The 11658-nt window shown below is 52.4% G+C and overlaps 3 protein-coding genes across 4 annotated transcripts; 1 reads left to right on the top strand and 2 right to left on the bottom strand.

Moving 5' to 3' along the window:
• Window positions 1-67: 67 nt before the first annotated feature.
• RPS25 (ribosomal protein S25) lies at window positions 68-1909 on the bottom strand. Its single transcript, XM_063178373.1, has 5 exons — window positions 1818-1909; window positions 1565-1660; window positions 998-1181; window positions 516-614; window positions 68-151 (listed from the first exon to the last, which is right to left on the bottom strand). Exons 1-4 carry the CDS (start codon window positions 1818-1820, stop codon window positions 520-522), a joined length of 378 nt encoding a protein of 125 aa, XP_063034443.1. The 5' UTR covers window positions 1821-1909; the 3' UTR covers window positions 68-151; window positions 516-519.
• A 41-nt stretch (window positions 1910-1950) lies between these two features.
• Window positions 1951-3732, top strand: TRAPPC4 (trafficking protein particle complex subunit 4). The gene is made up of 5 exons (XM_063178595.1): window positions 1951-2156; window positions 2265-2439; window positions 2513-2616; window positions 2706-2832; window positions 3255-3732. The coding sequence occupies exons 1-5, from the start codon at window positions 1982-1984 to the stop codon at window positions 3331-3333; spliced, it is 660 nt and encodes a 219-aa protein (XP_063034665.1). The 5' UTR covers window positions 1951-1981; the 3' UTR covers window positions 3334-3732.
• A 101-nt stretch (window positions 3733-3833) lies between these two features.
• Window positions 3834-11583, bottom strand: SLC37A4 (solute carrier family 37 member 4). Of its 2 annotated transcripts, XM_063178593.1 has the most exons (9): window positions 11397-11583; window positions 11077-11309; window positions 9549-9792; window positions 8149-8307; window positions 7769-7854; window positions 7067-7180; window positions 6734-6799; window positions 5532-5670; window positions 3834-5238 (listed from the first exon to the last, which is right to left on the bottom strand). In XM_063178593.1, exons 1-9 carry the CDS (start codon window positions 11542-11544, stop codon window positions 5072-5074), a joined length of 1356 nt encoding a protein of 451 aa, XP_063034663.1. In that variant the 5' UTR covers window positions 11545-11583; the 3' UTR covers window positions 3834-5071. The 2 variants fall into 2 exon arrangements, with proteins under 2 accessions (XP_063034663.1, XP_063034664.1); XM_063178594.1 differs by lacking the exon at window positions 6734-6799.
• Window positions 11584-11658: the final 75 nt, after the last annotated feature.

The raw sequence follows: 11658 nt of genomic DNA on the forward strand, positions 1-11658 counted from the left end.
AGCCATAACCTCAACCAAAATCCACTATAAGTAATGCATCACTATAAGTAAGGAAACATACACACTGTTGAAAAATCAAGAAAAATTATAACCAATAATTTTATTGTGTGCATCTACATATGACACACTGATGACGAAGTCACTGAAGAACCTGCAAAGCAAGAAGTCCCCAGTCAGACATCCAGGTAAAAGCAGGCTAGCACAAAGCAGACAGTCTGACAGTTTTATCCCAGCAGGAGCACTTGGCCATGGTGCCATGTGGGAGCAGGGAGGACAGGTGCCCATTTGCCCTGCAGCCCACAGCAAGGGGAACAAATGATACTTTCCCCATTCAATGAGCACAGGGACAAAATCAGAAATCTCCTTATAATTTAATTCTGGAAAGCTGGTGTTTCCAGTAATGTTCCCCCAGGAAGTTGCTTAGGATGTGAGCAAAATACTCTCTGGAAGAACAGCCCACAACAGGCATGTGGAAGCTGCCCATTACACATTGCACAGCTCAGCACCCAGCTCACCTCCCTACGCGTCCTCCCCTGCAGCAGGCGCGTCTCCACCTTTCGTGTTCCGGGTGTAAATCACCTGGGCTCGGTGCTTGGACACCAGTTTGATCAACCCTATGGAAAAACAAAATTACACCAGCGTGCATGTACTGATGGATGCCAGGGATGCCAAGGATCCCTCCTAGAGAGGCAGGGCAATGTACAAGAGAAAATAACAGGGGGTAGCAGCTTATACAAGTCTTTTGTTGCCATCTGGCTGCAGTTACATCACAGCCCATTCTTTTGGCAACATTCTTCTTAGTACAGCAATGCCTGTATGTTACAAACTGCTGCTCCATACTTTGGAGCACTTCTGAAACGCAAGTTAAGGCAGTCGCTCTCCAAAAACAATTTACGCATGGGGCAGTTCAGATGCTGCAGGAAAGCTGCTGGGCAAGCAAGGAAAACCAAACACTCAATTCAAGCAGCTTTCCGTTTTTTTATTTTCGAGTGCTCACCTTTGCTGAGGAGCTCCTGGAGGGCAGCCCGAGCCAGGGAGCCTCGAATCTTCAGCCTTTCTGAGACAACTGCAGGTGTGATGAGCTTGTAGTTGGGCACTTCTTTGCACAGTTTGTCATAAGTGGCCTTGTCAAACAGGACAAGGTTGTTCAACTTGTCTCTCACTTTCCCCTTGGACCACTTCTACTTGAAAAGAGAGAAAAAACAACACCCCCCTTAAGCAATCTTATAAGCAAGAACAGAAGATGGAACTAAACGATGATGAAAGAACTGCAGCATCGAACGTTTCCGAATCACATCCCAAACTAAAGCCCTAGTGAGATGCACAAAATTGCCTCCGTAAATGAGCGTGCTACGGCTATTACCTGTAGGATCTAAAACTAAGTGGACCAAAGCCCCCTGTTACTCAAGTTTAACACTATTATGTACAACTTGCTGGCAGACCAAGAGCTGGCTCCTTTAGCAACAGGATACCGGCCCCGCCTGCCCCCGCCCTGGGGCCCGGCCGCGCCACACGCGCCAGGCCCGGGATCGCGCGCGGAGCCCTCCGGCCCGCCGGCTCCCACCTTCTTCTTGGCTTTGCCGCCGGACTTGTTGACTGGGTCCTTGTCCTTCTTGGCGGACTTGCCCGCGTCCTTCTTCTTCTTATCGTCTTTAGGCGGCTGCGAGAGGGTGAGAAGGATGGGGGGTGAGCGGCGAGGCGCGGGGTCGGCCCCCCGGGCACCTCGCAGGGCTTCCCGCCGCGCTCACGGAGCCGCCAGCGCCTCTCGGGCGGCCCGGCCCGGCCCGCCGCCCGTCCCCCGGCCCGGGCCCGCTCACCATGATGCGGCCGCAGCTGCTCCGCAAGATGTCGGCGAGAAAGGAAGGGCCCGGCGTGGGGCGGGGGCGGGCCCGGGTCCGCTGCGTCACTGCCGGGGCGGGCCCGGGGCCGTGCGTCACTGCCGGGGCGGCGGCGCTGCCGCGGGCGGGCGGGGCTCGGCGCCATGGCGATCTTCAGCGTCTACGTGGTCAACAAGGCCGGCGGCCTCATCTACCAGCTGGACCACTACGCGCCCCGCTCCGACACCGAGAAGACGTTCAGCTTTCCGCTCGATCTCGTCCTGCGCCTGCACGACGAGCGCGTCGTCGTTGCCTTCGGGCAGCGGGACGGCATCCGCGGTGCGGCGAGTGGGAAGCGCCGGGCGGGGCCGGGCTTATTGACGGACAGACTGACTGACCGTCTGACCGACGGACTGTCTGCCTGACGCCGCCGCGCTGTCCCCGCAGTGGGTCACGCCGTGCTCGCCATCAACGGCGCCGAGGTGAACGGTCGCTTCACGGCAGACGGGAAGGACGTGCTGGAGTTCCTGAGCAACCCCGCCAACTACCCGGTGTCCATCCGCTTCGGCCGCCACCGGCTCTCCTCCAACGAGAAGCTGATGCTGGCCTCCATGTTCCACTCGTGAGTCGGGGGGCCGTGACGGCCGGGGGGCACGGGCAGGGCGGTGAGGGGCGCTGAGGGCCTGTCCCCGCAGGCTGTTCGCCATCGGCTCGCAGCTATCACCCGAGGTTGGGAGCTCCGGGATCGAGATGCTGGAGACCGACACCTTCAAGCTGCACTGCTTCCAGACACTGACAGGTACCGGGGGGCCCAAGCGCCGGCACTGCTCTGCTCGTCAGGGCTGTCTGTGGTTGGCCTTCCTCATGCCCCTGGCATTATGGCTCCAGGGATCAAATTCATGGTTCTTGCTGACCCAAGGCAGACAGGGATAGACGCTCTTCTCCGCAAAATCTATGAGATTTACTCAGACTTCGCTCTGAAGAATCCTTTCTACTCCCTGGAGATGCCAATAAGGTAAGGAAAAGCCCATTTTTAGTAACCTGGCTGCAACCCCTCATTGTTTTCTGCCTATACAGTAGCAAATGCACTCCTAAGTAGCAAAACTGGCTGAAGGAAGGGGAAGGAAGCTACAGTACACTGCTGCCGAGAGAGGACGCAGCCCTGAGCTCTTTCCAGTGCTGGCTCTGCTGGGGCAATGGGAGGTGCTCTCCCTTGGCACAAGCCCTGCTGTCTTACCATATGTTTGGGCCTATATAAGAAGCTTTAACCTTAACTAAGGACCAAGTCAGACCTTGACAGTAGTCATGTTGCTGTGTCATAATTTCTGAATTTCTCCTTGAAGGATGCAGAGCCAAGGATGTGGAGATCTTTTGTTAGCTTTGTTAACTCACTTCCATAGGTAGAAGTCATCCCTTTTGCTTTTCTGACTATTTCAGGTGCGAGTTGTTTGATCAGAACTTGAAGCTTGCTCTGGAGGTGGCAGAGAAGGCTGGACCCTTCGGACCTGGATCATAGAGAAAGCCTTGCCTGTTGCAGAGATTCATTCGTCTGAAGAGCGGGGCCTCTCTCTTCCCTGGCTGGTCTCTCACAAAGCTCCCCTCTCCACAGCAGAGACTGCACATCCCCAAAACATGCTTCAGTATCTCCCAAAATACCAGTTGATCCCCTTTGTTGCAAAACTTACCTTAAAGAGATTCCTTAGCACTGTTTACATTGGGCCACAGGGCCTTACTTTGCTGTTGCAGCTCTGCTGCACTTGGCTGAAGGAGAAGGTGCAGGTCTGTGGCTTTCCCACAGTCAGTGCTTTTCTTTCCTGTCATGAATGTACATAGGTATTTTTCCTGTATAGCTCGAACTTACGGTCTTGCAGAGGGTTTCTGTATAGAAGTAATAAGTGTTTACTAATGAGACAAATGGCTATTTGCTTTCTGTTGGTGGGGACATTGGCACCTCAAGAGGATACGTGGATTTGGGTGGTTTTGCTTGCACCACTCTCCATAAGACAACCAGGGCCCTTGTGACACTGCTCCATTTTTATTTCAGATATAGAAGAAAATAATGTAATTAAGTACAAAATGTAATTCACTTCCATTTACTTAATTAAGGCTAGCTAACTACTCTTGCAAGCAAGGTACTCGGCAAAGTACCTGCATGCAGGTTCTTTACGAGTTGAACGTGCCTCTTTCAGGATCCTAAGACAGTAAATCCTTTTGGGGAAAAACAAGAATATTCAACAAATTCCTGATTAAATACCTGAGTGTACTTACTGCAGGGTGCTGGGCCTGACTGCTAAGGCTGTCAGTGATAGCTCTGCTAAGGCTGACTCACAGCCCCTGCCTGCAGCCATGAGAGACACAGCTCTTGACCAAAACTATCCCAGTCTTCACACCTTGTACTGGAAAAATACAAGTCAATGCTAGAAATGTGGGTTATCAAGAAACCCAGCTGCAGAAATTGTGGGTTGGTGGTGGCTGCTGTTGCAATTCCTGCTGCTGGGATAGTTCTGCTGGCTGATTTGCAGAGCACTGGCTGTAAGCTGCCTTGGCAGCAGCTGCCTGCCTTGCCAATCATTAATACTGCACACAGAATGCACCAGCAGGATCAGTTCACTTAGAAGGAGCTGCTCCAGACACCACGAATTCCCTGGAAACGTGCCTGTTCCTAACTGCTGTGAAGAGCCCTGCCCCGGCTTGTCCTGCTGCTCACTCCTGGAACCAACCCCTGGTGGGGCTGCAGCCCTCACCGTGCCCTGCTGCGCGCTGCCACGCAGCTGAGCACACACAGGGCTCGTGCTCAGGTGGCCTGGCACAGCCCGGGGCAGCTGCATGGGACGGACACAGGCAGCACGGCTGGGTTCAGGGCCTGAGCAGCGAGGCTGAACTGATTGGTGTCTCGGTTAATGGCTGAGACAATAACGACAAAACTAGAGGTAAGTGCACCTGAAGCCAGTCATTTCAGACCACTTCTAGTGGGGAAGCTTGGGCTGCAGAGCCCGCTTGCTTCTCTAACAGTGCTGTGAGGAAGAGGTACAGTAAAATCATTGCAAATGTAAACTAGGTGAATTATCACATCTTGAGAGAAAAAGTGATCAGTAGCAGGAACCTCGAGCCCTCTGGCACCTGACACTGGATGAGAAGTTGAGACATTTTTATCTAGGTTGCAGCAATAGGTAAACTCGCTCCTAGGCCAGTCAAACAAAAACGAGCATCATTCACGTCAGCGTGGGAACATCCTTCCACCGAGCAGCTCCTCCTCAGTCAGCCTTCCTGGAAATCCGGCCCATCTTGGTGCGGATGTTTCGCAGGAGGAAGAAAGCCGCTGTGCTAGCCATGCAGGTGACCTCAGCTACCCAGAACGCTGTGGCCCAGCTGTAGTGCTTGGCAATTGTACTGAAAGGCAGTCCAGCCAGGAAACCCCCAACTGCAACGAAAAACAAACAGAAAGTCAACAACACTTGTGTGCTCCCATATTATCTATCAACACCTGCTTTTGCATATATAACAGTTCCCCTTAGGCCTGGTTTGAACTTAAAGCCCAACACAAAACCTGTCAGGCACAGCAGGAAAGCATCCCTGAGGCTTCCACCTCCATTATCCCTCTCTCCTTAGGTGCCTTCCCATGGCCAGCAGCAGCTTGGCACCTGGGCCTAGACCATGCTTCATCAAGAATGTGCATGGGTTTTGTTTGTTTTTGGGGAAATGGGTATTACTTACCATTGGCCATGAGGGCCACGATGGCATGGGAGGTGCCACACAGGTTGGCAGGGGCACTTTCATTTGCTATGACCCCAAACAGGGCAATCGGGCCATACGAGGAGAACCCAAACACAGCTCCCAGAGTCAGAATCCACAGCTGTCAAAATCACAAACAGGATCTGTAAATCTCACTTCCGTCAGTTAGCAACTGTTGATAATTCTGATTCTATACTCAGTACCAGGGAGTTTTGACATTTTCAGGCTGACACCAGCTCCCCAGCCTGCAGCCAGGAGAGCTCAAGCCTGTAGAGTCCCCACATCCATAAAGCCCAGCTGCATCCCCACCACTCCATCTTACCGGCCAATGCAAGCTCTCCTCCCTCCCACAGTTCTGCCCCCACACCACAGCCTGTGCTGATTTGCAAGAAACAGAACATTGAACAGAAGAGGGCAATGAGCCCAAGAAACCACAGTAAAGAACTGTGGATCACGTTGCTTTCATAAACAAGCCTGGAGCTACCAACTGAAAGCTTTTCTCAGTTTAGATGCATGGGACTGATCAGAGCATGTTTATTTGTGAGACATCTCTTTCTGATGACCTCAATGAAACCAAAGAAACCAAAGAAAATTACCAAGAAACCAAAAAAAAAAAAAAAAACACCTCACCACAAAAAATCTCAACAATTTGAACTTCAGTGGTAGTTTCTGCTCTAAGAAACCTATCTGGCCCAAAATTGTCAGTCTCTTGTTTGCTCAACAAAGGGTAAGTAACACCTCCACATTACAGCATGCTTTTAGAATTGCAAACACCATTTCAAAAAGCCCGGTAGGAAGTTAAGTGCCATCATATTTTCCAGATGTGAAACAGAAAGGAGTTAGGAAAACACTTGCCAGAAACTGAATAAGAATGTATGTGCCAGAGCAGAATCATTCTTTCAGATCTCACCCACAAGACCACTTAGCAGGCTATATTTTACCTGATGAACAGAGGTCCTCAGAACTTTCTTTATAAAACTTAAAAGTTACATAGTTAGACTTTTTAAAGTCAGTTAGTGTACTCAAATTATTATTAGAAAATGTTTCTTTTACCAAACTTACAGTAATCTCTTCTCAATGCCCTGGTTTTAAGTTCTGAAGTGCTAACCAACCTCTCAGGATAGGAGTAAGGCAGACCAGGGAAAGAAGAAAAAGGCAGAGGGAGAAAAAATGCAAGCAGAAACCTCATGTTCTTTTAGGCCTGTAAGATCAGCTAGAGGTTGCAAGGCTACAGTCCAGAAGTGGTTTTCCTGAAGAAGAAAAAAATGAAAGGAGAAAAGAAGTTTTATTTATTTAGCAATCATAAGGGCAGATGCAAGTCAGGTCTCATGCAAAGTCTGGAAGGCAGACTGCCTGCAACAACAGGACAGCAGGAGCACCCCAAGCCAGGCCAAGCCAGCGCTTCTCACAAGTGCAACGAAAAAGAAACCCTTGGGAATGGTGAAGAAAACAGTCCTGGTTTCTGTCATCAAACCTGCCCCTCCCAGGGCTACCCCTATGGACGGCCAGCCGCTTACCTTGGGAGAGTCGCCCGTGACCGTGATGCGGAAGAGGAACATGGACACGCACATGCCAGCCATCATGGACAGCAGCAGCCCGTGCCGGGGGTTCCCGTAGCTGGACAGCCCCACCTGGGACACAAGCAAGGCAGGAAAGTGGACAGGCAGAAACTGCAGCGACTTCCTTTTACAGTTGCAGTGACCACACCATCCACAGCCCCATCAGAAACACGGACGCACGTCAACAGCACATCTGCTGGCACACCTTGTTAATGGTTTAAGGGCTGCACGCAGTCAAACTGTGCTAAACAAAAGCTCTTAGTGATAAACCATACTTCAGTTATCAACCCCTTCCACCCTGAATCTGGCTCCAGATCCTAACACTGGATTTTAATGTGGGGTTTTTTTCAGCCAGAAGACAATTATCAGCAAACTGCCCTTCCACACTAAAATCTGGAGACCACAGTAAAGCAAACAAATTAAACAGATTAAACACCTCGAATCTGACAGGCATATTGCAACCCCTAACATCAGCAGACCTACTTCCTAGCACCTTCTGGAGTGTTTGACAGCTGTGCCCATGCACATGACAGAAGTGAGTATGGGCTGGTTTCTCCGCTGTGCTCCCAGGGACAGCACCCTGCCTGAGTGCCTCAGTGAAGCAGCTCAGACAGCCACTGTGTTCCCTGCCCAGCATGCCCAAGGGTGCACATGACTTACTTTTGCTACTGCTCTATCGGAGAGGTATCCAGCAGCAATGCTTCCCACCAGGCCCCCAATCTCCAAGGCACTCATGTAGGAACTGCCTAGAACACAGACGAAGCAAAGAACAGCCCATCAGATTTGGTGCTGTGGGCTGCAAGCTCACAGAGCACGTGAGCAGCTGGCTCATCTGGCTCATCCCTGTTCAGGAATGCCTGTCTGCCAGTCCCAGGAACGCCCTGGCACTGGGGTGCCTGGTGCATGCACTAACTCCATCATTCAGTTATTGAGTGCCCAAAACCTGTGTGTAGCTAAGCAAGGGCCTCCACCCAGGCAAACTCTGGCAACACCTCCCACATTGCAGCCCCAGAGCTTAATAATGCAGTTCTGCATCTCACCTACAAGCATGGACTGTCCCCTCTCCTGGATCAGGAAGAGCTGTCCCCAATCAGTACAGCACGTTTTCACTCCAAAAACGACCAGGTAGCCTGTTGAGAGCACCCAGAGGTATGGGGAGAGCAGCAGCTCTGTCAAGGTGCTGTTGTCACTGGAGGAACCTGTAGGAAGGTCGGGAGGAGTGTTACCAGAGCCCAAACCACACCAACCTGCAGTCCAGCAGACAGTTCTACAGGCGGGAGCAAGGCATGAGAACATCCCCACACAGGGAGCTATTCACAGCTGCTGAACGGTGGTGAATGGCTCTACCTCCCCCTTGTTCTGGTGATTTCAAAATCTCTTCTGTCATTTTATCCCACATTCATTAAAGATTTGAAAAGAATAATCAAAACACTACTCCCAGTAATTTTCTGTATTTCAGTTGCCAGTAAACCACCCACAAAGGTTTTTGGAAAATTACCTCTAGATTCTTTGGGAGTGTTTTTTAGCTATGCCTGTGAAAGGCACTGCATAGACCCAAACAAAGATGCTTTCAGATGCTACCTTGATTTTTGCATCAGTCTTCCAAGAACACCAACAAACTTGCTCTCCCCAGAGAATGCTCCGGGGAAACAATATTCTTTTCTTATGCAAAGAGGTCCAGTCTGGCAGCACAGGCAGCATGGAACATGGGCTGAGTTTCCACTGGCCTTTAAAATCCTACTGAAAACCTGTGTTGCAATTCCCATCTACATGTTCTGCTTCCAGAGAAGCACCACACTCAGTGGTCTGAACAAACATTTACTAACTAGATGTCCTGGGCTGGGACAGAAACACTGAGCAGAGTCCACTGAGAGCCAGGGGTCAAGAGAGCCCAAGGTGGGGTGAGGGGAGAGCTGCCTGCCCGCTGCCAAAGCGGAGGAGCAGAGGGCAGGCCCAAGAAAGCACTCCCTGCTGCTGCAGCTTTTCTCTCCACCACCTCACCAAAACTGCACTCGCAGGCTGAGCACACAAGGCTCCAAGGAAATAGGGATGCTGGTAGCAGGAAGACAGGACTTATATGGGGAGAGCCAGCCCTGAGCAGCTCAGCAGCACACAGGTGTCTGCTGGCAGGCTAGGGAGCAAGACTAACAGAGGGCTAACAGCAGGCTTTTCCCCTGCTCTGCCAGTGTCAGGAATCCCTACACCAGCCCCTTCCCACAAGATCACAGTGGGCCTTCGTTTACACAATTTGTACCTTCATTACTAGAATAAAGCAGCCAAAATCAGCCCATTACCACACGCCTGCCAAAATGTGACTTCAGAAACTGGGGAGGATGGAGGCGTTGGTATGCTGAGAGTGACACATCTGTACCAGAACACAGACAGAAGGCACTGCATCTTCTGCTGCAGCTGCCTGCCTGCATCGAAGCCACATGCTCACCTTTCTTCCCCTTCTTGGCTCCTTGCTCAATGTTGGGCAGCCCAACATCTGCCGGCTCGTTTTTAATCAGGACAAGGCAAACAAAAGAGACAACCATGCAGGTGAAGCCAGAGAAGGACAAAGTCTTGCGCCAATCGTAGTTCATAGACACAAGAGCAGCGAGAATGGGGCCCAAGCCTCCAGCCAAGTTCATGCTTGTAGACAGGATTGCCCACCAAGTCCCAAACTGGGAAGGCTCAAACCACTGTGCAACAAGAAAAACAGCATGAGGTGTAAGAGAGTGACAGCACACCTGAAAACCCTCCCCTGAAGCCCATGATGTGGAGCGGGGGCAATTCAGAGACAGAACTCCAAAAGCAGGTGGAGGGAACACCCACACCTCGCTACTTCAGTCATGCACGGAACTCCAAACGTTACTCAAGTGTCAGCCCAAAGAGCTTGACAGGTGTCCACACTGTGAGCCAGCTCAAAGTTATTTCCATTTACAGAACATGAAACTGAGACGCGGGGCAGGAGAGGCAAGTTTAAGAGCACATGGTTTTGTGTACTCACTTGCTAGAACAACGTCCTCCTGGAGAGCTCTGCTGGCTCAGGAACTTGGATGGATACACAGAGAGTCACAGGGTAACTTTAGGACTCTGCTGCATTAAGTATCAGACATGATGGGCTCCGTACTGCAAGGAGCACCCAGAGCCAGAACCACTTGGGTGGTTCTTGTCAGCAGGAAAATGTCTGAGATCTACATTCATGAACATCTTCAGAAAACACCACAGCTGATATTTCTGTTATTTGGGCCCTTCTTTTCTGTGCATTCAACTGCCCTGCACAGCTCTCTCATCAGTTAGGGGAGGCTAGGTGCCTCACAGAAGAGCAACAAAGTTGTTCATTTCTTCCCCACCCTGCCCCACGAGTACTTGCAGTACATTCATTCCTGGATCTTACATTTTCCGTGAGGGATCAGCATAAAGCTAACCAAACTCCTTTCCTTCTGTCCTTGGGAGAAATCCATCTGGTCCTTTCAGATTGTCACAAACCCCAAGTACACACAGCTTAGAGACTCATCTTACACTATTCCTCCATTTTACCCAGTTTTCTACCCAAACCACCTGTGATTTGGAATTCCCAAGTTGCTCAAGCGTGCAGATGGAACTGTGCTCACTGTCCCCTGAGCCGCAGCAGCAGAGTGAAGCAGTCCGGTGTGTCCACGCCTAAAATACCTAATTTCAACAGAGTCTGCCTCAACGGGGCAGAGCCCTGCTACCAGGAGATGTTACCAAACTGAGCTACACTCAAAGCACATAGGGGCGAGGGCTGCAGAGTGAATCTTTGCTAGGATAAGCAGAACCCCGTGCACGGAAACTTGTTCCACAGGCAGCAGAATGCAGATAGTGCTCTGGCCCTCCTTGGCTGGAAGGGAGTGAGAAAAGCTGCAAGTCCCTGTGGATCGCGGGCCAGCGAGGTGTGCGCGGCCCCGATGCCAGGGCAGGTCAGGAGGGCAGCGGCGCTCCCCGCGGCTCTCGGCACCCACCTTGCGCAGGATCTTGCCGCAGGGCGGCCAGCCCAGCCCCTGGGCCAGGCCGTTGAGGAACCAGAGCCCGGCGAAGGCCATGACGGTGGAGCTCCAGGAGAAGACCACGTTGACCAAGCCCACCATGAGGAGGCCGGAGGAGAAGAGCCAGCGGGCGCTCATCTGGTCCGAGAGGACGCCGCTGATGAACTTGCTGATGGCGTAGGCTGCCGACTGGCTGCTGGTGATGAGACCTGCGGCGGGCAGAGCCCAGGGGCGCCTCAGCCCGCGGAACGGCCACCCCGGGCCGGCGGGGCCGAGGGGCCCGGACCCTCACTCACCCAGGTCGTCCTTCCCCAGCGGCACCTCGGCCATGACGGCGGGCATGACGAACGAGAAGGTTTTGCGGTTGAAGTAATAGAGCGTGTAGCCCACGAACATGGCCGCGAAGATCGCAGCCCGGTAGCGCCCGTACCCGCCGGCCGCCATCGCTGCCGCACCGGCCCGGAGCGCCCCGCTCGCACGGACGGACGGGCAGACGGACGGGCGGAGCCGGCCCGCCGCCCCGCCCCGGCCCGCGGAAGTCCCGCCCCGCTCCCGGCC

This window comes from Melospiza melodia, chromosome 29 (genome assembly GCF_035770615.1).
Source record: "Melospiza melodia melodia isolate bMelMel2 chromosome 29, bMelMel2.pri, whole genome shotgun sequence".
In the NCBI taxonomy this organism is placed as follows: Eukaryota; Metazoa; Chordata; class Aves; order Passeriformes; family Passerellidae; genus Melospiza; species Melospiza melodia.

Coding starts and splice junctions, on each gene's coding strand:
- RPS25 (XM_063178373.1), bottom strand. Junction 1,182..1,564: donor GCGGCAAAGCCAAGAAGAAG/GTGGGAGCCGGC, acceptor CTTTTCAAGTAG/AAGTGGTCCAAGGGGAAAGT. Junction 615..997: donor CCAGGAGCTCCTCAGCAAAG/GTGAGCACTCGA, acceptor GTTTTTCCATAG/GGTTGATCAAACTGGTGTCC.
- TRAPPC4 (XM_063178595.1), top strand. CDS start 1,982: ATGGCGATCTTCAGCGTCTACGTGGTCAACAAGGCCGGCGGCCTCATC. Junction 2,440..2,512: donor CTGGCCTCCATGTTCCACTC/GTGAGTCGGGGG, acceptor CTGTCCCCGCAG/GCTGTTCGCCATCGGCTCGC. Junction 2,833..3,254: donor TCCCTGGAGATGCCAATAAG/GTAAGGAAAAGC, acceptor TGACTATTTCAG/GTGCGAGTTGTTTGATCAGA.
- SLC37A4 (XM_063178593.1), bottom strand. CDS start 11,544: ATGGCGGCCGGCGGGTACGGGCGCTACCGGGCTGCGATCTTCGCGGCC. Junction 11,310..11,396: donor GCTGGGGAAGGACGACCTGG/GTGAGTGAGGGT, acceptor TGCCCGCCGCAG/GTCTCATCACCAGCAGCCAG. Junction 7,181..7,768: donor CCGATAGAGCAGTAGCAAAA/GTAAGTCATGTG, acceptor CTTGTGTCCCAG/GTGGGGCTGTCCAGCTACGG.